Genomic DNA, 24,604 nt, shown 5'->3' with positions numbered 1-24,604 from the left:
TACCAATTAGCTGGGATTACAGGTGCCCACCACCACATCTGACTAATTTTTGTATTTTTAGTAGAGGGGAGGTCTCACCATGTTGGCCAGGCTGGTCTTGAACTCCTGACCTCAGGTGATCTGCCTGCCTCAGCCTCCCAAAGTGCTAAGATTACAGGCCTGAGCCATTGTGCCCGGCCCATACAATCTTTTTTGTTGTTGTTGTTTGAGACAGAGTCTCCCTCTGTTGCCCAGGCTAGAGTGCAGTGGTGTGATCTTGGCTCACTGCAACCTCCACCTCCCGGGTTCAAGCAATTCTCTGCCTCAGCCTCCCCAGCAGCTGGGATTACAGGTGCCTGCCACCACGTCCAGCTAATTTTTGTGTTTTTAGTAGAGACGGGTCTCACCATCTTGGCCAGGCTGGTCTTGAACTCCCGACCTCAGGTGATCTGCCTGCCTCAGCCTCCCAAAGTTCAGGGATTACAGGCGTGAGACACTGCACCAGCCTGGAATCTTTTAAAGTGAACAATATGAACCTTCTTCAAGTAGGCAGTTCCATTTCTGCCTGTCTGTTCTGAAGAGGTATTTGCCCACATTCATAAGGAAACACCCACGAGGAGGTCTGTCGTGACACTGTGTTTAGCAGCAACATTATGGGGAACGAACCCAATGTCCCCAGTAGGCGAAGGCTGAACTCTGGCACAAATAATGGAATTCCAGCCAGGAGCGGTGGCTCAGGCCTGGAATCCCAGCACTTTGGGAGGCCAAGGCGGGCAGATCACCTGAGGTCAGGAGTTCGAGACCAGACTGGCCAACATGGTGAAACCCCGTCTCTACTAAAAATACAAAAATTAGCCGGGTGTGGTGGCGGGCGCCTGTAATCCCAGCTACTCTGGAGGCTGAGGCAGGAGAATCGCTTGAACCCAGGAGGCGGAGGCTGCAGTGAGCCAAGATCGCGCCATCGCACTTCAACCTGGGGGACAAGAGCGAGACTTTGTCTCCAAAAAAAAAAGGTAAAGAAAGAAAGAAAAAAAAAAAGAAGAGAAAACAAAAAAGCCCAGATGGTAAGCCTGGGCACACTCAGGCGACAACTAAGTATAAATATCTGGGCTCATGCCTGTTACAGTGGCTCATGCCTGTGACCCCAGCACTTTGTGAGGCTGAGGCAGGAGGATCACTTGAGCCCATGAGTTCAAAATCAGCCTGGGCAACATGGTGAAACCCAGTCTCTACTAAATATACAAAAAGTTAGCCAGGAATGGTGGCACACACCTGAGGTCTCAGCGACTTGCGAGGCTGAGGTGGGAGGATCACCCGAGCTCGGAAGTTCAAGGCTGCAGTGAGTCAAGAATATACTACCACACTCCAGCCTGGGCAACAGAGTGAGATCCTGTCTCAAAAAACAAACCTCTGTGGAATGACCCTCAAATTGTGCTAACAGAGCCTCGTCCTGGGGCCTCCTCATCAGACTCTGGGAGAGAGAAGGGGCCCGGGCGGTTGGCAGGTTTCCTTTTATTGGTTCTAGACAGTTTGTGGAAGGAAGAGATGAGCCCATCTAGACGCCGGCGGGCTCGCCCAATGCCCCAAATACCGCCACCCTGAAGTAGTGTTGGAAGCTGAGATGCTCCAGGGATGTTGCAGCCCTAAGCACAGTGACAGGTGGGGGCAGGAGCAGCAGGGGTCCCCGAGGTGTTGAGAGGCTGGAGAGGGCACAGAGAAGCGACCTCCTGGGGCTGAGGCCCCTGTTGGCCCTATGAGCTTGGAGCACGCTGGCGCTTGTCTGTCTGGTCTCTGGTCATGCCAAGGCCTCCTGCCCTGACCACCAGCAATGCTGGCCTCAATGTGGCTGAGGCTGGGCGTGTGACCTTGACCTGGTGAGGGGTCCTGGGAGGGCTCAGTTGCTGCCGTTGCTGTCGTCACTGTCCAGGTACGCACCCAGCTGGCTCAGGGAGGACGCGCCAGGCGTCAGGGGTGCAGGGTCAGCCTCCTTCCTGTTCTGCGGGGCTCCTGGGGGGAGAGGGAGAGTTAGCTCATCTCAGCTCCAGAGCAGACGGGCCAGGGACAAGGCACGGGGCCGGCCACCTCTGCAGGTTTGCAAGGCCCAGAGGCGACAGCATATGAATGGCCTGGCCTTTCTGGATGGCACCTGATGGGACCCATTGCAGATTTACATCTGTGCACCCGGGACTCAACAGCTCCGCTTCTGAACAATGGCCAATGCAAACCCTGCCCAGGCAAGCAACGTGCGCTGCCAAGACTGGAAATGGCACAAAGTTCAAAGTCCAGTCACTGTGGACTTAATTGCCTTAGGAAAAATCATACTAAGGCAATTAAAAGACAAAAACAGGCCGGGCGCGGTGGCTCACGCCTGTAATCCCAGCACTTTGGGAGGCCAAGGTGAGTGGATCACCTGAGGTCGGGAGTTCCAGACCAGCCTGACCAACGTGGAGAAATCCCACCTCTACTAATAATACAAAAATTTAGCCGGGCGTGGTGCTGCAGTCTCAGCTACTTGGGAGGCTAAGGCAGAGAACTGCTCAAACCAGGGAGGCGGAGGTTGCAGTGAGCCGAGATGGCACCACTGCACTCCAGCCTGGGCAACAGCAAGACTCTGTCTCAAAAAAAAAAAGAAAAAAGAAAAAAAGAAGCCAGCTGCCTTCTCTGCTCACTCCACTAATTGGTCCTGTGGGGGTCGCAGGCCGCCCCCACCGACCCCATGAAGGCTCCGTAATTGCACAGGGAGTGCTGCTGCCACCTAGAGGCCACTATAGAAACTGCTCCCGGCTATGGGAACTCTGTGAGCTTACCTGGGGCGGGGGCCGCCTGAGGCTGCCCGTTGCTGCAGTCCGGCTCGGCCTTTGCCTTCTTCACCACGACCAGCCTCGACAGAGGGGGCCGGCTGCCCAGGCTGCCAACGCTCTGCTCCCAGACCTCCACCTTCCTCTTGGGCTTTGGGGCCTGCAGGTGATGGGGACAGGTGTGGGGGTCTAGCCCGGATCCAGGGCCCAGTCTGACCCCTCTGCCCCAACCCCTGCTCACTGCCCCATGCCCACTCTTCCACTGCTGCGCTGACCGAGTTCCTCCTCTGCTCTAAACTCCTCTATGGCTCCCCACTGCCCTAGGCTTGGCACTCAAGGCCTCTGCCCATTCCCCATCCCACATAGCCGGGTCTGGCACTTCCTGAATCACACTGTGCCTTTACCCATGCTATTCCCATCACCAGGGATGCCCCCTTTTCCATGCACTCACTTGGTGAACTCCTACTCAACCTTCAATACCCAACACAAGACACCCCTCCTCTGAGAAGCCCATCATGGTTCAAGCTCACACGCAGGCTGCATGTCCACGCTCACAGTGCCCTCTTCTGGCTGTTATAACTCTCTCCCCAACTCTGCCATGAGCTCCTGTCTTCCCCACTGCTGGCTCTGCGGTGCCACAAACAGTTCCCGGCACAAGGAGGTGCTCAATGTACTTGAGAGAACGAGTGAAAATGGAAGAAGCCGCCTTGAGAAAGAGTTAGAGGCAGGTAGAAAAGGCCTCCAGCTCCTTAATTGCAACTAAAGGGACCCTTTAATCTATTTTATTTATTAAAAAAAAATTTTGGGGGAGGAAGGTCTCACTCTATTGCCCAGGCTGGAGTGCAGTGGTGCAATAATAGCTCACTGCAGCCTTGAACTCCTGGGCTCAAGCGATTCTCCTGCCGCAGCCTCCTGCAGGTGCACGCCACCATGCCGGGCTAACATTTTTAATGTTTGTAGAGACGGGGTCTCGCTATGTTGCCCAGGCTGGTCTCGAACTCCTGGCTCAAGCGATTCTCCCGTCTCAGCATCCCAAAGAGCTGGGATGACAGGCGTGAGCCACTGCATCTGGCCTCTTTAATCTGTTTTATGTTTAAATAGAGGAAGTGGTAACCACTGGGTTAAGGAAGTCCCAATGGGTGCTCTGCCCTCACGGAGCTCACCGTGTGGGGACAGAGAGGGACAAGGAGACCAATACCCAGGACAACATCCATCTGGGTGAGACAGAAGCCAGGGTGCGTGAGCTTCAATTGTGAGGATGAGCTTCTCAGAGGAAGGGCGTCTTGCATTGGGTATTGAAGGGCGAGTAGGAGTTCACCAGGCGAGTGCTTGGCAAAGGGGGCATCCCAGGTAAGGGGAATGGCATGGGTAAGGGCGTGATGAGAAGCCACAGTGTGATTCAGGAAGTGCCAGGGCAGGCTATGTGGGATGGAGAATGGGCAGAGACCTTGAGTGCCAAGCCGACGGTGTGAGGGGCGGCCACTGCTAAGGTGGTGGGGAGGCCTCCTTAAAGTTGTGGCTCTGGGCCGGGTGCGGTGGCTCACGCCTCTAATCCCCGCACTTTGGGAGGCCAAGGCAGGTGGATCACGAGGTCAGATCGAGACCATCCTGGCTAACACGGTGAAAGCCCATCTCTACTATAAATACAAGAAATTAGCCAGGCTTGGTGGCACACGCCTGTAATCCCAGCTACTCGGGAGACTGAGGCAGGAGAATCGCTTGAACCTGGGAGGCAGAGGTTGCAGTGAGCCGAGATCATGCCACTGCACTCCAGCCTGGGCGACAGGGTGAGACTCCGTCTCAAAAAAAAAAAAAAAAAAAAAAAAGTCATGGCTCTGGGCTGATGTCAAAATGAGGAAAAGAAGTCAAAAGGCACAGATGGCCAGGTGCAGTGGCACACACCTGTAATCCCAACACTTTGGGAGGCCGAGGCAGGTGGACCACTTAAGGTCACGAGTTCGAGACCAGCCTGGTCAACACGGTGAAACCCTGTCTCTTTATTAATAAAAAGAAAATACAAAACTTAGCCAGGTGTGGTAGCACACGCCTGTAATCCCAGCTACTCAGGAGGCTAAGGCAGGACAATTGCTTCAGCCTGGGAGCCGGAGGTTGCAGTGAGCCGAGACCATGCCTGGGCGAAAGAACGAGACCATCTCAAAAAAAAAAAAGTTACCTAGGTTAGTTCTCAAACCTGTTTCTACAGGTGGTACTCATCATCGTTAAACTAAGCTAAGGATTGGGAGGCCAAGGCGGGAGGACAGCTTGAGGATAGGAGTTTGAGACCAGCCTGGACAACATACAGACTCGTCTCTGAAAAAAAAAAAAAAAAAAAAAAAAGATAATTAAAAATTAGCTGGCTGTGGTGGCATGCACCTGTGCTCCCAGCTACTTGAGAGGCTGAGGTGGGAGGATCATTTGAGCCCAGGAGTTGGAGGCTGCAGTGAGCTGTGATCGCGTCACTGCACTCCAGCCTGGGTGACAGAGCAAGACCTCATCTCTAAAATAAAAATAAAATAAACCAAGAAAATGCAAGTGTGGAGATATTCCTTCCTATAGAAGTTAGGGTGAAGGTTTGAACAGTCTTGATGAAGGTGAATCATGTAAAACCAAATAAAACATCTGCTATCAAATCAGGTACAGGCACAAGACTGCGGGAGTAAATCAAAAAAGGTTGGACTGCTTTCAAAGTAGCTTTACTCTGTTGATTCATTAAAAAAAAAAAAAAAAAAAGAGAGAGGAAGTTGTAGACAATGAATTCTGGGAGTGGTTTATGCGAGAACCACAGTGTGAGAACTCTAATCAGAGGATATAGCTTCAAAGAAAATGTCTTTTAGAAAAATGTCTTGGGGCCAGACATGGTGGCTGATGTCTGTAATCCCCGTGCCTTTAGAGGCCAAGGAAGGAGAACTGCTTGAGGCCAGGAGCGTGAGACCAGCCTGGGCAACACAGCAAGACCACATCTCTGCAAAAAGAATTTGAAAAATTAGGGGCCAGGCGCAGTAGCTCACGCCTGTAATCCCAGCACTTTGGGCGGCCGAGGCAGGTGAATCACCTGAAGTGAGGAGTTCTAGATCAGCCTGGCCAACATGGTGAAACCCTGTCTCTAGTAAAAATACAAAGATTAGCCAGGCCTGGTGGCAGGCGCCTGTAATCCCGGCTACTTGGGAGGCTGAGGCAGGAGAATCGCTTGAACCCGGGGGGCAAAGGTTGCAGTGAGCCGAGATCACACCACTGCACTCCAGCCTGGGCAACAAGAGTGAAACTGTCTAAAAAAAAAAAAAAAGAAAGAAAAGAAAAATTAGCCAGGCGTGGTGGTGCGTGCCTGCGGTCCCAGCTGCTCAGGAGACTGAGGTTGGGAGGATTGCTTGAGCCTAGGAAGTTGAGGCTGCAGTGAGCTGGGACTGCATCACTGCACTCCAGCCTGGGCAACAGAGCAAGACCCTGTGTCAAACAAACAAACAAACAAAAAAATAAAACAAAAAAGGAAGAAAGAACAATCGTTTCTTTTTTTTTTTTTTTTTTTGAGACGGAGTCTCGCTCTTGCCGCCCAGGCTGGAGTGCAGTGGTGCAATCTCAGCTCACTGCAAGCTCTGCCTCCTGGGTTCAAGCCATTCTCCTGCCTCAGCCTCCTGAGTAGCTGGGACTACAGGCGCCCGCCACCACACCTGGCTAATTTTTTGTATTTTTTAGTAGAGACGGGGTTTCACCATGTTAGCCAGGATGGTCTCGATCTCCTGACCTCGTGATCCACCTGCCTTGGCCTCCCTAAGTGCTGGGATTACAGGCGTGAGCCACCGAGCCCGGCCAAAAACAATCGTTTCTGTGTGTCTGTGTTATTGGTTTATGAGCCCCTACTTTTACCATCTTCTTCAATGAACAAACCAGAGTGGCTGAGGCCACCTTGGATGAGTCAGCTGTGGTGGAAAATGCTGGTCATCCGCCAAAACTCCTTCCTCCCTTCTTTTTTTTTTTGAGATAGAGTCTCACTCTGTTGGAGGGCAATGGCACAATCTCGGCTCACTGCAACCTCTGCCTCCAGGTTCAAGTGATTCTCCTGCCTCAGCCTCCCGAATAACTGGGATTACAGGCGTGTACCACCATGTCTGGCTAATTTTTGTATTTTTAGTAGAGACAGGGTTTCTCCATGTTGGCCAGGCTGGTCTCGAACTCCTGACCTCAGATGATCCGCCTGCCTGGGCCTCCCAAAGTGCTGGGATTACAGCACTTTGAGCCACGGCGCCCAGCCTCCCTTCATTCTAGTTAGCAGCACAGCCAGGCACGGACCAGCTGGAGGATACGTCTCACAGTTTCCTTCGCCGCCAGATGGGGACTTGTGACTAGGCTGTGGCCTCTGGCATGAGAGAAGAACTGAGGTGGGCCGCATCTGAGGCTGGGTGGTCCTCCACACACCTTTTGCCTTCCCACAGCCAGACCCTGAAGGTGCTCTGAGCCAGCTGTGACCACAGCGCGGGAAGCTGTGCTCCAGGAGAAGGAAGGAGCCTGAATCCCTGAATGGTCCATGGAGCAGAGCTGTCCGAAATCCTAGACTGTCAGCCCAGGGCTGTTATGTGATTGAGAAATAAACTTCTATGTTCTTTTTTTTTTTTTGAGACGGAGTCTCGCTCTGTCACCCACCCTGGAGTGGCATGATCTCGGCTCACTGCAAGCTCCGCCTCCCGGGTTCACACCATTCTCCTCCTGCCTCAGCCTCCTGAGTAGCTGGGACTACAGGCGCCCACCACCACGCCCGGCTAATTTTTTTGTATTTTTAGTAGAGACAGGGTTTCACCATGTTAGCCAGGATGGTCTCGATCTCCTGACCTCATGATCCGCCCGCCTCGGCCTCCCAAAGTGCTGGGATTACAGGTGTGAGCCACTGCGCCCGGCCTATGTTCTTTCTTTACATTCCCTTCTTTCGGCAGCTTAAACAGGGGTTGGCAAATTACAGACCTATAGGCCTGCCACTGGTTTTAGTAAATTAATTTTTTTTTTTTTTGAGACAGTCTCATTCTGTCACCCAGGCTGGGGTGCAGTGGCATGATCTTGGCTCTCTGCAACCTCCGCCTCCCAGGTTCAAGTGATTCTCCTGCCTCAGCCTTCTGAATAACTGGGATTACAAGCGTGAGCCACTGCACTCAGCCTTAATTTTTATGTATTTATTTTAGACAGGGTCTCACTCTTGCTCAGGCTAGAGTTCAGTGATAACGATACAGCTCACTGCAGCCTTGACCTTCTGGGCTCAAGCGGTCCTCCTGCCTCAGTCTCTCAAGTAGCTGGGACCACAGACATGCACCACCACCCATGACTAATTTTTGTAATTTTGTAAAGAAGGGGTCTCACTTTGTTGCCCAGGCTGGTCTCAAACTCCTGGCCTCAAGCGATCCTCCTGCCTTGGCCTCCCAAAATGCTGGGATTACAGGCATGAGCCACTGCACCCAGCCTACAAATAAAGCTTTATTGGCACCAGGCAACGCCCGCTTATTTCCACCTGATCATTGTTGTTTTGGGCTATAGCCATAGAGTGCAGCAGTTAGGATGCAGACTGGCCTTTTAAGAAAAAGTCAAGCTCTGGCCGGGCGCGGCGGCTCACGCCTGTAATCCCAGCACTTTGGGAGGCCGAGGCGGGCAGATCATGAGGTCAAGAGATTGAGACCATCCTGCCCAACACGGTGAAACCCTGTCTCTACTAAAAATACAAAAAATTAGCCAGGCTTGGTGGCGCGTGCCTGTAGTCCCAGCTACTCGGGAGGCTGAGGCAGGAGAATCGCTTGAACCTGGGAGGCAGAGGTTGCAGTGAGCCAAGATTGTGCCACTGCACTCCAGCCTGGCGACAGAGCGAGACTCTGTCTCAAAAAACAAAAACAAAAACAAAAAACAAAAGAAAAAGTCAAGCTGACCCCTGGCTTCAGTTGTCCCTAGTTCACCTGGGAGCCCTGGGGACTCAGGCAGCCCCCCTCACCTCGTCCAGGATGGCGGTGGGGTTGGGCCGAAGGGCTGGCTGCAGGGGTGCGGGAGCAGCCTCATCCTCTGAGTCGGAGTCCTCCAGCAGTCTTCGCTTTCTGGCTTCCTCCAACAGGGCCCTGTGGGATGGAAGACGGGAACTTGGACGTGCTCTGTATGGGGAACAGTGCCTGGGATATACCTGCTGGGTGGCGAGGGGCCTGGGTGCCTGGAGACCTCTTCCTGTCCTCGGTGAGCAGGGGTGGGAGGAGCAGGGGTGGGAGGGAGTAGGGGGAGCGCAGATTACTTTTTTTTTCTTAAGAGACACTGTCACCCAGGGAGGGTAAAGTGGCACAATCATAGTTCACTGCAACCTCAACCTCCTGGGCTCAAGCGATCCTCCCCACTCAGCTTCCTGAGTAGCTGGGTCCACAGGCGTGTGTCCCTATGCCTTATTAAATTTTATTTCATTTTATTTTTAAGACGGAGTCTCGCTCTGTTGCCCAGGCTGGAGTGCAGTGGCACAATCTTGGCTCACTGCAACCCCCACCTCCCAGGTTGAAGCAATTCTCCTGCCTCAGCTTCCCAAGTACCTGGGATTACAGGTGCCTGCCACCACACCTGGCTAATTTTTGTATTTTTTTTTCTTTTTTGAGATGGAGTCTTTGTTGCACAGGCTGGAGTGCAGTGGCGTGATCTTGGCTCACTGCAACCTCCACCTCCTGGGTTCAAGCGATTCTCCAGCCTCAGCCCACCCAGTAGCTAGGACTATAGGCACGCACCACCGTGTCCAGCTAATTTTTGTACTTTTAGTACAGGCGGGGTTTCGCCATCTTGGCCAGGCCGGTCTCTAATTCTGGGAGTGGTTTATGCGAGAACCACAGTGTGAGAACTCTAATCAGGGGATATAGCTTCAAAGAAAATGTCTTTTAGAAAAATGTCTTGGGGCCAGACATGGTGGCTGATGTCTGTAATCCCTGTGCCTTCAGAGGCCAAGGCAGGAGAACTGCTTGAGGCCAGGAGCATGAGACCAGCCTGGGCAACACAGCAAGACCGCATCTCTGCAAAAAGAATTTTAAAAATTAGGGGCCTAAATCCCCTTACCTGGGATGTCCCCTTTTCCAAGCACTCGCCTGGTGAACTCCTACTCGCCTTTCAATACCCAATGCAAGACGTCCTTCCTCTGAGAAGCTCATCCTCACAATTGAAGCTCACGCACCCTGGCTTCTGTCTCACCCAGATGGATGTTGTCCTGGGTATTGGTCTCCTTGTCCCTCTCCCTTCCCCACACGGTGAGCTCCGTGACGGCAGAGCACCCACTGGGACTTCCTTAACCCAGTGGTTACCACTTCCTCTATTTAAACATAAAACAGATTAAAGAAGCCAGATGCAGTGGCTGACGCCTGTCATCCCAGCTCTTTGGGACGCTGAGACGGGAGGATCGCTTGAGCCGGGGGTTCAAGACCAGCCTGGGTAACATAGCGAGACCCCGTCATTACAAAAATTAAAAATGTTAGCTAGGACTACAGGCACGCACCACCATGTCCAGCTAATTTTTGCATTTTTAGTAGAGGCGGGGTTTCACCATCTTGGCCAGGCTGGTCTTGAACTCCTGACCTCAGGTGATCCGCCCGCTTCAGCCTTCCAAAATGCTGGGATTACAGGCGTGAGCCACCGACCACACCCAGTCTACTTTTTAATTTTAATTTTTTTTTTTTTAGAAGGAATCTTGCTCTGTTGCCCAGGCTGGAGTTCAGCGGTACCATCTGGGGTCACTGTAACCTCCGCCTCCCGGGTTCAGGCAATTCTCCTGTCTCAGCCTCTGGAGCAGCTGGAATTACAGGCATCTGCCACCACACCCAGCTAATTTGTTTTTGTATTTTTAGTAGAGATGGGATTTCGCCATGTTGGCCAGGCTGGTCTCGAACTCCTGACCTCAGGTGATCCGCCCGCCTCGGCCTCCCACAGTGCAGGATGGCAGGCGGGAGGCCCCGCACCCGGCCCCTTCTACTTTTTTACATTAACTTTTCCGTGTCCACTGAGGGCAGTGGTGTGGTTAAGTGCCTGGATGCCGGAACCAGCCTGTCTGGATGGAGCCTTGGTGGGGCTCATGCCTGGACCTCTCTGGACCTCAGTCCCCTCCACGATGAAGATCACACTGACCCCCAGGGCTGTGTGGGTAGTGAGGTTAGAGCCACGCCTGGCGCCCGGAAGGTGCAGGATGAGCGCAGGCTCCCAACACTGTTCTGCAAGGTATCGCTGATCTGCACACCCATCAGGCACTGACGAGGAATCTAACATAAACCCAAACCTGCTGGAAGCCCTGGGGACACAGGAGACGCCACCACGCCCCTGTCCTTACAGCTCAGATTCTAAAGGAGGGAGGGGAGATGAGGCACCAGGAAAGGAGGGGGTCAGCACGCGGGCTCAGAGGTGGTCGGCGTCAAAGGCATTCACCAGCCAACCACAGGGGCTCACACCTATCATCCAGCACTTCGGGAGACTGAGGCGGGAGGATTGCTTGAGGCCAGGAGTTCAAAACCAGCCTGGCCAACATAGCGAGGTCCTGTCTCTACAGAAATAAAAACAATTAGCTGGGCATGGTGATGTGTCCCTGTGGTCCCAGCTACCCAGAAGGCTGAGGCAGGAGGAACGCTTGAGCCCGGGAGATGGAGGCTACAGTGAGCTATGACTGCACTACTGCACTCCAGCCTGGGCGACAGAGCAAAACTCTGTCTCAAAGAAAAAGAAGAGCGTCGGCTGGGCGCGGTGGCTCATGCCTGTAATCCCAGCACTTTAGGAGGCCGAGGCGGGCGGATTGCGAGGTCAGGAGATCGAGACCATCCTGGCTAACATGGTGAAACCCCATCTCTACTAAAAATACAAAAAATTAGCAGGGCGTGGTGGCGGGCGCCTGTAGTTCCAGCTACTCTGGAGGCTGAGGCAAGAGAATGGCTGAACCCGGGAGGCGGAGCCTGCAGTGAGCCGAGATCCCACCACTGCACTCCAGCCTGGGCAACAGAGTGAGACTCCATCTCAAAAAAAAAAAAAAAAAAGAAAAAGAAAAAGAAAAGCATTCACCCAGGAGGCCTGAGGCTGTGTCCTCAGAAGGCGGTTGGTGAGGGCGGCCCTTGGTGGGTGTCTGGGAGCCTGTGCTGGGGGCCTCCCACCCTCATGGATGGGACGGGCTCTGGGGCCTCAGCTGTTCCTGCAAACACCATGGTTTATGCGTGATCCCTGCTTTCCTCTGGAGTCTGGAATCCCGGCATAGGCCAGGCAGCGGGGGCTGTGGGACCAGGCCCCATAGGAACCCCACGCTGGGTCTCTAGGAGCTTCCCTGGTGATGGCGCCTCTCTCGAGTCCTCCCGGCTGGTGCTAGGGGATGAGACGCGTCCTGCGAAGCTCCACCAGGAGAGGATCTGAAAGGCCTGGCCCCCTACACACCACACATGCCTTTTCCCTTTGCTGAATCTGCTGTGTCCTCTCGCTGTGACAAACCACAGCCATGCGGGCGACCATGTGCTGAGTCACCGTGCCCGGCAGTGGCCTGGGACCCCCGAGACATACGCCGCAAGGGAGAAAGTGAGATGGGCGGTGGGAAAGGGCTCCCTGCAAAGGCGACCCTCCAGAGAGCAGGGGAAGGGTCTGGGGCAGAGGCAGCGCCTGCGGGTGCAGAGGCAGCAAGGTGGGGCTAGGCTGGGCCGGCCCTGACTCACGCGGTCTCCTGCTCGTCCTCCTCCTGCTCCTGCCTCCGCCGCTCCTCCTCTGACAGGCGGTGCTGCCGCAGCATGGCCTCGAAGTCCACGTGCGCCTGCCGCTGGTTCAGGTCTTTCAGCTCCTGGAGATTCTCCAGCACCTCCATCTCCAGCTTGGAATCCTTGGTCCGGTTCTCCAGCACCTGGCGGGCGCGGGGCGGCGGGGCTGAGTGCATGGGGATCGCACCCTGGGGCAAACCCTGTCTGGCCTAGGGGGCTACCGCGGGCCACGGCAGGAACCCCTACCCCCATGTTTCCATCCTGCTCAGGGAACCCCCTGCCCATGCCCAGCGCTGTGTCCATCTCACAGGTGAGAACACTCAGGTCTGGGGAGGGAAAGTGACCACATGGGGCTGAGCAGTGGTGGAGCTGGGATCTGAGCCCCTGGACAGGATGGGGTGGAAAGAGGCCGGCGCTGGACCCACGTGGCCTGGATTTCCGGCCTGGTGCCATCTTTCAGTAAGAATAATAAGGAAAAATTTGACCAGGCGCAGTGGCTCACGTCTGTAATCCCAGCATTTTGAGAGGCCAGGGTGAGCGGATCACCTGAGGTCAGGAGTTCGAGACGAGCCTGGCCAACATGGTGAAACCCTGTCTCTACTAAAAATACAGACTGCGTGTTATGGGTCACGCCTGTAATCCCAGCACTTTGGGAGGCCGAGGCAGACGGATCACTTGAGGTTAGGAGTTCGAGACCAGCCTGGCCAACATGAAACCCCATCTCTACTAAAAATACAAAAATTAGCCAGGCATAGTGGCATGTGCCTGTAATCCCAGCTACTTGTGAGGCTGAGGCAGGAGAACTGCTTGAACCTGGGAGGCAGAGGTTGCAGTGAGCCAAGACTGCACCACTGCACTCCAACCTGGGTGGCAGAGTGAGACGCCATCTCAAAAAAATAAATAAATAAAAATAAAAATAAAAACACAAAAATTAACCAGGCGTGGTAGCACACACCTGTAATCCCAGCTACTTGCGAGGCTGAGGCAGAAAAATCACTTGAACCTGGGAGGCAGAGGTTGCAGTGAGCTGAGATCGTGCCAATGCATTCCAGCCTGGGTGACAGAGTGAGACTGTATCTCAAAAATAATAATAATAAGGAAAAATTGTAAAAGACAACCTGAGCACCTACCGTACACCAGGCCCTGGGCTAAGATGTTTCCATATGCCATCTCATTTAATCCTCACAACCCCCATTTTACAGAAAAGGAAACTGAGGCTGAGGGAGGCAAGTCCAGTGGCCACAGGCACCTGAGAAGTGGCTTTGGAGTCAGGCAGGCTGGGACTGAATCCTGCCTGCCTGCTTCCTGGTGCTGTGACCTTGTTGTATTTACCCTTTGGAAAAATGGCAATTCTGACAGTTTAAAAGTATGTCCACAAACTCTCTGATGCTCCTCCATTTAAGGGGTGGAGGTGACTCCCCTCCCCTTGAGCAGGGGCTGGACAAGCTACTTGCTCTAATGGAATATGACAGAAATAACGGCACGTAACTTCTGAGACTAGGACGTGAAAGCACAGGGCTTCCTCCTTGCTCTCACTCTTGGGTCATGTGCTCTGGGCTAGGCAGCCGCCATGTTGTAAGGATGCTCAAGCAGCTCCCCACACAGTGAGGAACTGAGGCCGACAGCCAACAGCCAGTAGAGGGAGCCAGTTTGCCAGTGGCTCCTCCAGCCCCAGTCCAGCCTTCAGATGATACTGCCCTGGCCAACACCTTGACTGCAACCTCATGGGAGCCCCCACGCCACAACCATCCAGCTCAGCTGCTTCCGGATGCCTGACTCTCAAAAACTGTGGGATAATAAATGTTTGTTGTTTTAAGTCACTAAGTTTTGGGATAACCTGTGATGTAGCAATAGCTGACTAATACCAGGGTAAGAGCGCCTTGCTGTCGGTGTGGAGGTAACTAAATTCACACACGGACAGCAGTGCGACAGGCCCAGGCACACACCAAACCCTTGCCAAGGCTCATTTCCCTCCCTGTTGCTCTGCATGGCCATGGAAAATGTTGTATCTGCTCTGATGTGGCTTGCTCAGAAAACTCACATTTGGCAGGGGTGGGTGGGTCCAGGAATAGATAAGAATGGATGGGAAATATGGAAGCAGGAGGGGACAGCAGGGAACACGGTCATTTAAAAATTTATTTTATATATACGTGTATATACACACGTGTGTGTGTGTGTGTGTGTGTGTGTGTGTGTATATATATTTTTTTTTTTAAGCAACAGTCTTGCTCTGTCTCCCAGGCTGGAGTGCAGTGGTGTGATCATAGCTCACTGCAGCCTCAACTTCCTGGGCTCAAGTGATCCTCCTGCCTCAGCCTCCGTAGTAGGTGGGACCACAGGTGCACACCAGTACACCTGCCTAATTTTTGTTGTTGTTGTTGAGACAGAGTTTTACTCTTGTTGCCCAGGCTGGAGTGCAATGGTGCAATCTCGGCTCACTGTAACCTCTGCCTCCTAGGTTCAAGCAATTCTCCTGCCTCAGCCTCCTGAGTAGCTTGGATTACAGGTGCGTGCCACTATGCCTGGCTAATTTTTGTATTTTTAGTAGAGACAGGGTTTTGCCATGTTGGCCAAGCTGGTCTTGAACTCCTGACCTCAGGTGATCCGCCTGCCTCAGCCTCCCAAAGCACTTGGCTAATTTTTTTTTTTTTTGACACAGAGTCTTGCTCTGTCGCCCAGGTTGGAGTGCAGTGACATGATCTCAGCTCACTACAACCTCTGCCTCCTGAGTTCAAGCAATTCTCTGCCTCAGCCTGCCAAGTAGCTAGGATTATAGGCGCCTGCCACCATGCCTGGCTAATTTTTTGTATTTTTAGTAGAGACAGGGTTTCACCCTCTTGGCCAGGCTGGTCTTGAACTCCTGACCTCGTGATCCACCTCCCTTGGCCTCCCAAAGTGCTGGGATTACAGGCATGAGCCACCACACCTGGCTAATTTTTTAATGTTTTGTAGAGACAGAGTCTCACTATGTTGCCCAGGCTGGTCTTGGACTCCTAGACTCAAGTGATCCTCCCATCTCAACCCCTAAAGTAGCTGGGACTACAGGTTCAAGCCACCATGTCTGGCTCCTTTTAACATTTCTGAGAAAATACAAAATTGTCCTATTGTAAGTGAACATAATTTCTTTTATTTATTTATTTTTTGAGACAGAGTCTTGCTTTGCTGCCCAGGCTGGAGTGCAGTGGTTTGATCTTGGCTCACTGCAACCTTTTCCTCCCAGGTTCATGCAATTCTCCTCCCTCAGCCCCCCGAGTAGCTGGGATTACAGGCATGTGCCACCATGCTTGACTAATTTTTTTTTTTTTTTTTTTTTTGGATACGGAATCTCACTCTGTTGCCCAGGCTGGAGTGCAGTGGTGCCATCTCGGCTCCCTGCAACATCTGCCTCCTGGGTTCATGAGATTCTCCTGCCTCAGCCTCCTGAGTAGCTGTAATTACAGAAGCATGCCACCATGCCTGGCTAATTTTTGTATTTTTAGTAGAGACAGGTTTCACCATGTTGGTCAGGCTGGTCTCAAACTCCTGACCTTGTGACCCACCCACTTCGGCCTCCAAAAGTGCTGGGATTACAGGTGTGAGCCACCGCGCCCAGTGTTAAGTTTTTAAATTTTTAGTAGGAACAGGGTTTCACCATGTTGGCCAGGCTGGTCTAGGACTCCTGACCTCAAGTGATCCTCCCACCTCAGCCTCCCAAAGTGCTGAGATTACAGGCGTGAGCCACTTTGCCTGGCCTCCTGGGAACATCTTGAAGTTTTACCAAGCATGCCCCCCACCCCATCTTCCTTCCTTGGGGACCTGAGGCAGGAAGGGCACACCCATTGGCACACACACGCACCCACACACACAGTGCCCATGAACACCTGCACGGCCCCCGACTCACCTTCATGGGGTTGTTCAGCTCCTCGTCCTCCCGCTCCTTCTGTACCCTCTTCTCCTCCTCCTCCAGGAGCTTCTCAGCCTGGAAATTCCGCGTGGCTCCGTGCTCCATGGTGTAGTCTGTGTTTTCAGGGTCTGTCTGCGGGGAGGATAGACATCAGCTCCTACATCCCCAGGCACCGGAATCTTCTAAAGTACCACCAGCAGATCAGGGCCCCTTCTCTCTGATTTTTACTGGTTCTACTACCTTCTCTTTTTCTTGTCTTACTGCTTTGGCTGGTGAGATTTCTTCCTAGTGCTCCTCCCATCTCCATGGGCAAAAATGCCCAACTCCCTGGCATGGACTTTAAGACTCTTCTCATCTGCCCATTGCCTCCCTGCAGCCTCCACTCCTTACCCTCAACATGATTGCAAACAAACTCTCCAGTGAGGCGGGTGGATCACTGGAAGTCAGGAGTTCAAGACCAGCCTGGCCAACATGGCAAAACCCCGTCTCTACTAAAAATACAAAAATTAGGCAGGGCAAGGTGGTGCATGCCTGTAACCCCAGCTACTCTGGAGGCTGAGGCATGAGAATCACATGAACCTGGGAGGCTGAGGTTACAGTGAGCTGAGATCGCGCCACTGTACTCCAGCCTTGGCTACAAAGTGAGACCCTGTCTCAAAAAAAAAAAAAAAAAAAAAACTCCAAGGCTCTGCACATGTTGTGATTTATTAACACCTTTTCTTTGATTATAAATCACATGTACAAGTATGTACAAATACGTATAGAGCATGCCCCTGTTTTTGTTTATTGAATAGAGAGGCTAAATATACCCTGGTATCTTAAATTACACACTGGAACAGAAAAGTGACATTAGCCGAAAAACTGAAATCTACCTTCAGTCTAAATGCTAATAATAACACTATGTTTTTTGCTTTTTTGGGGACAGGGTCTCGCGCTGTTGCCCAGGCTGGAGTGCAGTGGCAGGATCATCACTCACTGCAACCTCAGCCTCCTGGGTTCAAGCAATCCTCTCACCTTAGCCTCCCGAGTAGCTGGGACTACAGGTATGCACCACCACACCTGGCTAATTTTTAAATTTCTTTTCAGTAGAGACAGGGTTTCGCCATGTTGCCCAGGCTGGTCTCTAACTCTTGGGCTCAACCGATCCTCCTGCTTTGGCCTCCAAAGTGCTGGGATTACAGGCGTGAGCCACTGCGCCCAGCCACAGCCTACAATGTTAATGGTAACATTCCACCTTTAGTTTCTTTTTTTAATTAAAATTTGTGTGTGTGTGTGTAGACACGCACAGGGTCTCACTATGTTGCCCAGGCGAGGCTTGAACTTCTGGTCTCCAGCAATCCTCCTGCCTTGCCTTCTCAAAGTGCTGGGAGTGAGCCACCATGCCTGGCCCCACCCTTAGTTTGTTACTGTGACAGATGTACCCTGGTTATATAAGATGCTAATATGCAGGGAAGCTGGTGAGGGGTAGGTGAGAACTATCTGTACTATCTTTGGAACTTTTCTGTAAATCTTCAAGTATTTCAAAAAAAGGTTTTGTTTGTTTGTTTGTTTGTTTTTTTGCAGACAGCGTCTCACTCTTGTCACTCAGGCTGGAGTACAGCGGTGAAATCATGGCTCACTGCAGCCTTGGCCTCCCAGACTCAATTGATTCTCCTGCCTCAGCCTCCCAAGTAGCTAGGACTATAGGTGCATGCCATTATGCCCAGCTAATTTTTATATTTTTTGTACAGACGGGATCTCACTATGTTGCCCAAGCTGGTCTTGAATTCCTGTCTTTAAGCAATCCTCCTCCCTTGGCCTCCCAGAGTGTTGGGATTATAGGCGTGAGCCACGGCACCCCGCCAAAATATTATTATTATTATTTACTTATTTATTTTATTTTACTTATTTATTTTTTTTGAGACGGAGTCTCGCTCTGTTGCCCAGGCTGGAGTGCAGTGGCGTGATCTTGGCTCACTGCAAGCTCCACCTCCTGGGTTCACGCCATTCTCCTGCCTCAGCCTCCCGAGTAGCTGGGACTACAGGTGCCCGCCACCGCGCCCGGCTAATTTTTTTTGCATTTTTTTTAGTAGAGACAGGGTTTCACTGTGTTAGCCAGGATGGTCTCGATCTCTTGACCTCATGATCTGCCTGCCTCAGCCTCCCAAAGTGCTGGGATTACAGGCATGAGCCAAAATAGGCGCCTGGCCTATTTTTGTATTTTTTTTTTAGTAGAGTTGGGGTTTCATCATGTTGTCCAGGCTGGTCTCAAACTCCTGACCTCAACTGATCCGCTTGCCTTGGCCTCCCAAAGTGCTGCGATTATAGCTGTGAGCCACTGTGCCCAGCCCAAAATGTTTTTTTTAATCAAAGAAAAAAGCTTATGGCAAAAAAGTATTCAAAGAGTACTTAAGCATAGGAAGAGAAAATTTTAAGTTATCTTCAGTCTTTCCTTAAATCCTCAAGGTAACAAATAAAAGTCAAATTGTGATTTTTATTGGCTGTGTAATATTCCATTGCATGCTACTTTTTTTTTTTTGAGACGGAGTTTCACTTTGTTGCCCAGGCTGGAGTGCAATGGCGCAATCTCAGCTCACTGCAACCTCTACCTCTCGGGTTCAAGCGATTCTCCTGCTTCGGTCTCCCAAGTACCTGAGATTACGGGCGTGAGCCACCACGCCTGGCTCACTTTTCTATTTTTAGTAGAGATGGGGTTTCACCATGTTGGCCAGGCTGGTCTCAAACTCCTGACCTCAGGGGCTCTCTTTCCTGCCTTGGCCTCCCAACCTGCTGGGATTACAGGCATGAGCCACTGTGCCCGGCTTTTTTTTTTTTTTTAGATGGAGTCTTGCTCTGTCACCCAGACTGGAGTATAGCGGTGCTATCTTCACTCACTGCAACCTCTTCCTCCCAGCTTCAAGCGATTCTCCTGCCTTAGCCTCTCGAGTAACTGGGATTATAGTCCGCCACCATGCCCAGTAATTGTTGTATTTTTAGTAGAGATGGCATTTCGCCATGTTGGCTAGGGTGGTCTTGAACTTCTGACCTCAGGTGATCCACCCGCCTTGGCCGCCCAAAGTGCTGGGATTACAGGTGTGAGCCACGCCCAGCCTGCATGCTAATTTGTTCTTCTCATTCTCTTATTATTCTCTATCTAGGTTGCTTCTGTCTTTTTCCCTTTATATAGAATGCTGCCATGAACATCTCCCCCAAACTGTTGTCTGTTTCTTCGGGATAAACTGCAATGAGATTCCCTGGATGGAGAGGATTGGAGTAAGGAAGCCCAGGGCCCGCCCTGATCTGAGGTGTGCTGGGGGAGAGGGACCAGCCTTTCTGGCCATCTCATCTACCTTGAATGTGATCTCTGCCAGGCAGCGCGTGCACTTGATGTAAAAGCGGAAGATGGGCAGACCCAGGTAGACCTCGTTCTGCACCGTCTCCTTCCGAGCGTTGAATTTCTTCCCCTTGTAGATGTATTCTCCGCAGGTCTTACACCTGCGGGGCAGGATGTAGGGACGTGAGCTGTCTTGGGACTCTGGCTCCCACTGGTAGGCTGTCCCTGCGGCATCCTGCAAGATCACTGCTTGCTTGCCTGCAGCGATGGGGAGCTCCCTCCTTCACGAGGCAGGCTGCCCCACCCTGTGTCCAAATTTCCTCTACCTGAGAACTTCGTGTTCTCATTCATATCTTCCTGGGGCTCAGTCCAAGGGTCGCCTGCTTGGGAAGCCCCCTGAGTAGGTGAGGCCTGCCTGTCATGCACTCCCAGAAGCAATCTTGGTGCTTACGGGGCACCCCACCCTCCAGGAGGAAAGATGCCACACAGAAAAATGCTGCCCCACTCCCCTCTTCCCCTCCTACTCCGGGCTCTGCTCCCCAGCCCAGCACGCCCTCCTCCTGTGTGATCCTGCAAACACCCCCAGCTCAGTCCCAGCTCAAGGCTTTGCTCCTACGGTCTCATGGCCGGTGACACCCTTTATCCTCAGACCTCAGCGCCACCAGCATTTTGCCTGATGTCGCCCTGACTACCCCAGCTACCTATAGCCCTCCCTCCTGCACCACCGCCCCAGGGGCTCTCTCTCCTGCCTGACTTCCGGGGCCCGTACACCTGCCTGACTATCAATGTTCTCCACTTCCCATTAGGCTGTGGGCTCCATGAGGCCAGGGACTTTGTTTCTGGTGCTCGGCACAGACCCTGGCACACAGCAGGTGCCCAATAAATGAGTGTTGAATGAATAAATGAATGAATGAGGGGCAGTAGACAGGCCAAGAACACATGGGCATGAACCGAATTTCACTGACCCAGATGTCTCTTTCCTCATTAGGTGCGTGATTTCAGATATGCTAGAGCATGAAAAGGTGTGGGGTTTAGAGTAGTGAAATACAATAATTCTGAAGTGCTACAAAGGGCAAGATCTGGGTACTGTGAGTGGGGATGATGGAGGCCTCCCGGAGGGGTGAGATTGGAGCCATGACCTATGGCAGACAAGAGGAGCCTGCCATGTGTAAGCAGGAGAAGGCCAGGTGTGGTAGCTCACGCCTGCAATCCCAGCACTTTGGGAGGCCAAGGAGGGCAGATCACCTGAGGTCAGGAGTTCGAGACCAGCTTGGCCAACATGGTGAAACACCAACTCTACTGAAAATACAAAAATTAGCCAGGCGTGGTGGTGCACGCCTGTAATCCCAGCTACTCTGGAGACTGAGGCAGGAGAATCGCTTGAAGCCGGGAGGTGGAGGTTGTAGTGAGCTGAGATCGCGCCACTGCACTCCAGCCTGGGCAACGCAACACAGCAAGACTCTGTCTCAACAAAAAAAAAAAAAAAAAAAAAAAGAAAGAAAGCAGACGGAGAGAGTTCCAAGCAGGGGCAGCAGTGTGTGCAAAGGCCCTGGGGTAGGAACGAGCTTGGCTGTTGGAGGAGCTGAAATATATCTATGGGGCTGCATCTCTGTGGGGTCTTATCCTCTCTGCTCACACGTTTACTAACCACCATGATCTCAAGGCAGGCACTGGCTGGGGGGCTCTAAAAGATCCAGAGCTTAATCCCAAATGGTGAGGTGAAGGAGGGTTGGAATGGTCAATGTCTGAGCCAGGACCAGTGATCTGGTCTCAACACTGGACGAGTCACCGCTGTGGATGCCAGGCACTGCGTCCTTCAGCCATGACTGGCGTGTGCGGTCACGCGGTGGGTGCTCACCTCATGTTGAAGGGGGCCATCAGCCGCACCACATACTGCCGGTCTTTGGGGAGCTTGAGTTTGGGGATCTTTGATGGGTCAAAGTCCGGCGGGTAGTATTTCTGTGGGGGAGGAAGGAAACATTGGGGGAGTTATTTTCAGAAGCAGGGGCAGGACATGGCAGAGGGAAGGGGCTCTGGGGAGCTGTGTCGGGGGTCCCCAAGCCCACCTCAGGTTCTGCGACAGGCAGGGAGGACTCACAGGACTCAGTACAGTCGGAGGGAGGCCAGGCACAAGCTTCCTGACTCTCTCCCAGTGGAGTCATACAGGACGCATTTAATTCTCCTAAATACCAGTCATGACAATACACATGAAATGCTGTCTACACACGAAGCTCTAAAAAGCCAGGGTTTGTTTTTGTTTTTGTTCTGAGATAGAGTTTTGCTCTTATCGCCCAGGCTGGAGTCCAATGGCGCCATCTTGGCTCACTGCAACCTCCGCCTCCTGGGTTCAAGCGATTCTCCTGCCTCAGCCTCCACAGTAGCTGGGATTACAGGCGCCCACAACCACACCCCGCTAATTTTTGTATTTTTAGTAGAGATGGGGTTTCACCATGTTGGCCAGGCTGGTCTCGAACTCCTGACCTCAGGTGATCCACCTGCCTTGGCCTCCCAAAGTGCTGGTATTACACGCGTGAGCCACGATGCCCTGCCGTTTGTAGAGGTTAAGCTTTGGAAAGCGCTTCTGTTGTTCGGGCAGGAGACCGAGTTCCCCAAGGTGTCCCAACTCCCCAGCAATTCTGTAGAGGGTAAACCAGGACTCTGTTAGCTCAGCCTCCCAATCACGATACTACATCCGTTTCCTACAGACTCATCTCCCCGGATCTGAATCCTGAGTAGCTGAAACCTGCAGGGCTCAGTTTACTCCTCTGTGAAATGCGCACATCGTCCTCTGTCTCCAAGAGTCTTTGCACGCATTCCTTGAGGCAAGGGGGATAAAGTGCTCTTTGCAGTGTCTGGCACCCAGTAGGTGCTCCAAACACAAAGTGCTTTATTTTCCAGTGGTGCAGTGGAGTTATCTGTCATAATCCATACTCACACTCCCTTTGTATCCCAGGGCTCCTGTTTCCCAGGAGTTCCTACAGCAAGCCTGGGACTGCTCTCCTAGAAAGACCTGCGTGGGGCCGGGCGCGGTGGCTCACGCCTGTAATTCCAGCACTTTGGGAGTCTGAGGTGGGTGGATTGCCTGAGCTCAGGAGTTCAAAACCACCCTGGGCAACATTGTGAAACCTCATCTCTACTAAAACACACAAAAAATTAACCAGGCATGGTGGCCGGCGCCTGTAGTCCCAGCTACTCAGGAAGCTGAGGCAGGAGAATCGTTTGAACCCAGGAGGCAGAAGCTGCAGTGAGCCAAGAACGTGCCACTGCACTCCAGCCTGGGAAGCAAGAGCAAAACTCCATCTCAAAAAACAAAAAAACAGAAGTGTGCCAACAGTATAGTTTCTACTGAACCTCTGCTTTTCTTCTGGGAGTCTGGAATCTTGGCCACTGTCAGGCAGAGGGTATCTGCATGACCAGACCCCAGTAAAAACAAACACACACACACACACCTCTCCAAAGAACACGATTGGCTACAGTCCCCAAGTGGGGCGGGGCTTTTCAGAGCCACGCCCCTAAAGAGGAGGGCACAACACGACCGCCAGTATTTAAGGAAGCCCCGCCCCCAGATAACATGATTGGATCATTCCCTCCGGGAAAAACCCTATCTGGTGAAGGGATTGGGTAAAAGCCCAAGCCACGTCCCACAGGTGAGTAGCTACACCCCAGCCCAGAAGGGAAGACTTAGCGAAGGCCCACCCCCCACGGAAGGCGATGGGGAGGAGTCTGGGGAGGAGTCTGGGGAGGAGTCTGGGGAGGAGTCTGGGGAGGAGTCTGGGAAGCCCCATCTCGCGGAAGGCCGTTGGAAAAGAAGGGTTCCAAAGAGGAGATCTCAGGAAGCTCCTCCCTCTCCCGGAGTTCCGGGATGTCCTGCTCCGATTGGAAAGCCCCAGTCGCCCAACACTTACGTTTAACACTTTTCGCTCCGACATCCTTGCCTGCTAATCACCTCGCAAGCACCTGAGAAATGGTTGGGCTGGGTAATTATCAAGCTTTTCCGACGGAAGCCTTACTTCCGTAAACGTCACTTCCTTCAGCCTCTATTATTGGCTGCAGCATACACAGCAGACCTCTTTCATTGGTTCCAATCCCCGCCTATCAAGCTGGAAGTCCCGTCGTCTTCCCTCCGGAGTTGCAACCTGAGTAGCGCGAAATAAGGGTTCCGGGAGCCATGTGGAATTGGAGAATTTTGTATAGTGTGCTGCGCCCCCTAGAAGCGGGCAGCGGCTTTTTAAAATTTTGTAACGTGACCTGGCTGCGTGACGCGACAGCCCTTGTTCTTCATTCTTTTATTGAGCAAATATGTATTATGCACCTGCCTTGTATTCTGGGCTCTGGGAATCCACACATCGTTCCTGTGCCCGCAACTCTCACATGGGGCTGGGGCCACACATAGGGTGACTTAAGAGGACCCTGGAGGACCCTTGAGTCACAGACATTGACTTAAAGATCAGGCTGCAAACCCACTTCCTAAACATACGCAGTGTCTCCCAAATGTCCCTCCATTGCCCACCTGTGCCTTCCCCTTAAAGAGGACTTCCCATCCCATTCCTTCCCCAGCCTCCTCCCCACCTTTCATGGACGTTTCCTCTGTGTCAGATTGTTCCAGGAAAGGGGTCCAGATCCAGACCTGTGGGCGGCAAGCCACCCAGGTGCCAAGGCAAGAGACAGAGGACACGAGCTGTTCCAGTATAATAAAATATAAAACAAGAATAGTTATACCAGATATAGATCTTAGATATGATTATATATGAATATCATTAATCATTAGTTTGTAGCAATTACTTCTTATTCCAATATTATAAAAATCCTCGCTATATAATCATAGCCTAGGAAAAACCAGGCCATACAGAGATAGGACCTGAGGGGACATAGCGAGGTGTGACCAGAAGACAAGTGCGAGCCTTCTGTTATGCCCGGACAGGGCCACCAGAGGGCT

The 24,604-nt window shown here is 52.4% G+C and overlaps 1 protein-coding gene across 2 annotated transcripts; it reads right to left on the bottom strand.

The window, feature by feature from the left end:
* Positions 1-1,474: 1,474 nt before the first annotated feature.
* On the bottom strand, positions 1,475-24,583 carry YJU2 (YJU2 splicing factor homolog). Of its 2 annotated transcripts, XM_024238254.3 has the most exons (9): positions 24,238-24,583; positions 23,574-23,804; positions 21,527-21,627; positions 19,685-19,829; positions 16,353-16,487; positions 12,434-12,615; positions 8,737-8,857; positions 2,787-2,937; positions 1,475-1,986 (listed from the first exon to the last, which is right to left on the bottom strand). In XM_024238254.3, exons 2-9 carry the CDS (start codon positions 23,595-23,597, stop codon positions 1,874-1,876), a joined length of 972 nt encoding a protein of 323 aa, XP_024094022.1. In that variant the 5' UTR covers positions 23,598-23,804; positions 24,238-24,583; the 3' UTR covers positions 1,475-1,873. The 2 variants fall into 2 exon arrangements, with proteins under 2 accessions (XP_024094022.1, XP_054395350.1); XM_054539375.2 differs by lacking the exons at positions 1,475-1,986; positions 2,787-2,937; positions 24,238-24,583 and adding an exon at positions 2,982-3,450 and having other exon boundaries at positions 23,574-23,722.
* Between the last annotated feature and the right edge of the window lie 21 nt (positions 24,584-24,604).

The sequence above is a fragment of the Pongo abelii genome, chromosome 20, assembly GCF_028885655.2.
Source record: "Pongo abelii isolate AG06213 chromosome 20, NHGRI_mPonAbe1-v2.0_pri, whole genome shotgun sequence".
Lineage (NCBI taxonomy): Eukaryota > Metazoa > Chordata > Mammalia > Primates > Hominidae > Pongo > Pongo abelii.
Note: the sequence above shows the minus strand (reverse complement) of the source record. Positions and strands in the feature narration are given on the sequence as shown.

Bases quoted from the DNA above. Each gene is read 5' to 3' on its own strand.
- YJU2 (XM_024238254.3), bottom strand. From the start codon at position 23,597: ATGTCGGAGCGAAAAGTGTTAAAC. The intron at 12,616-16,352 runs GTGAGTCGGGGG...CGCGCCCGCCAG, and splicing joins AGCTGAACAACCCCATGAAG to GTGCTGGAGAACCGGACCAA. The intron at 2,938-8,736 runs GTGAGGGGGGCT...CATCACCTGCAG, and splicing joins CCACCGCCATCCTGGACGAG to GCCCCAAAGCCCAAGAGGAA.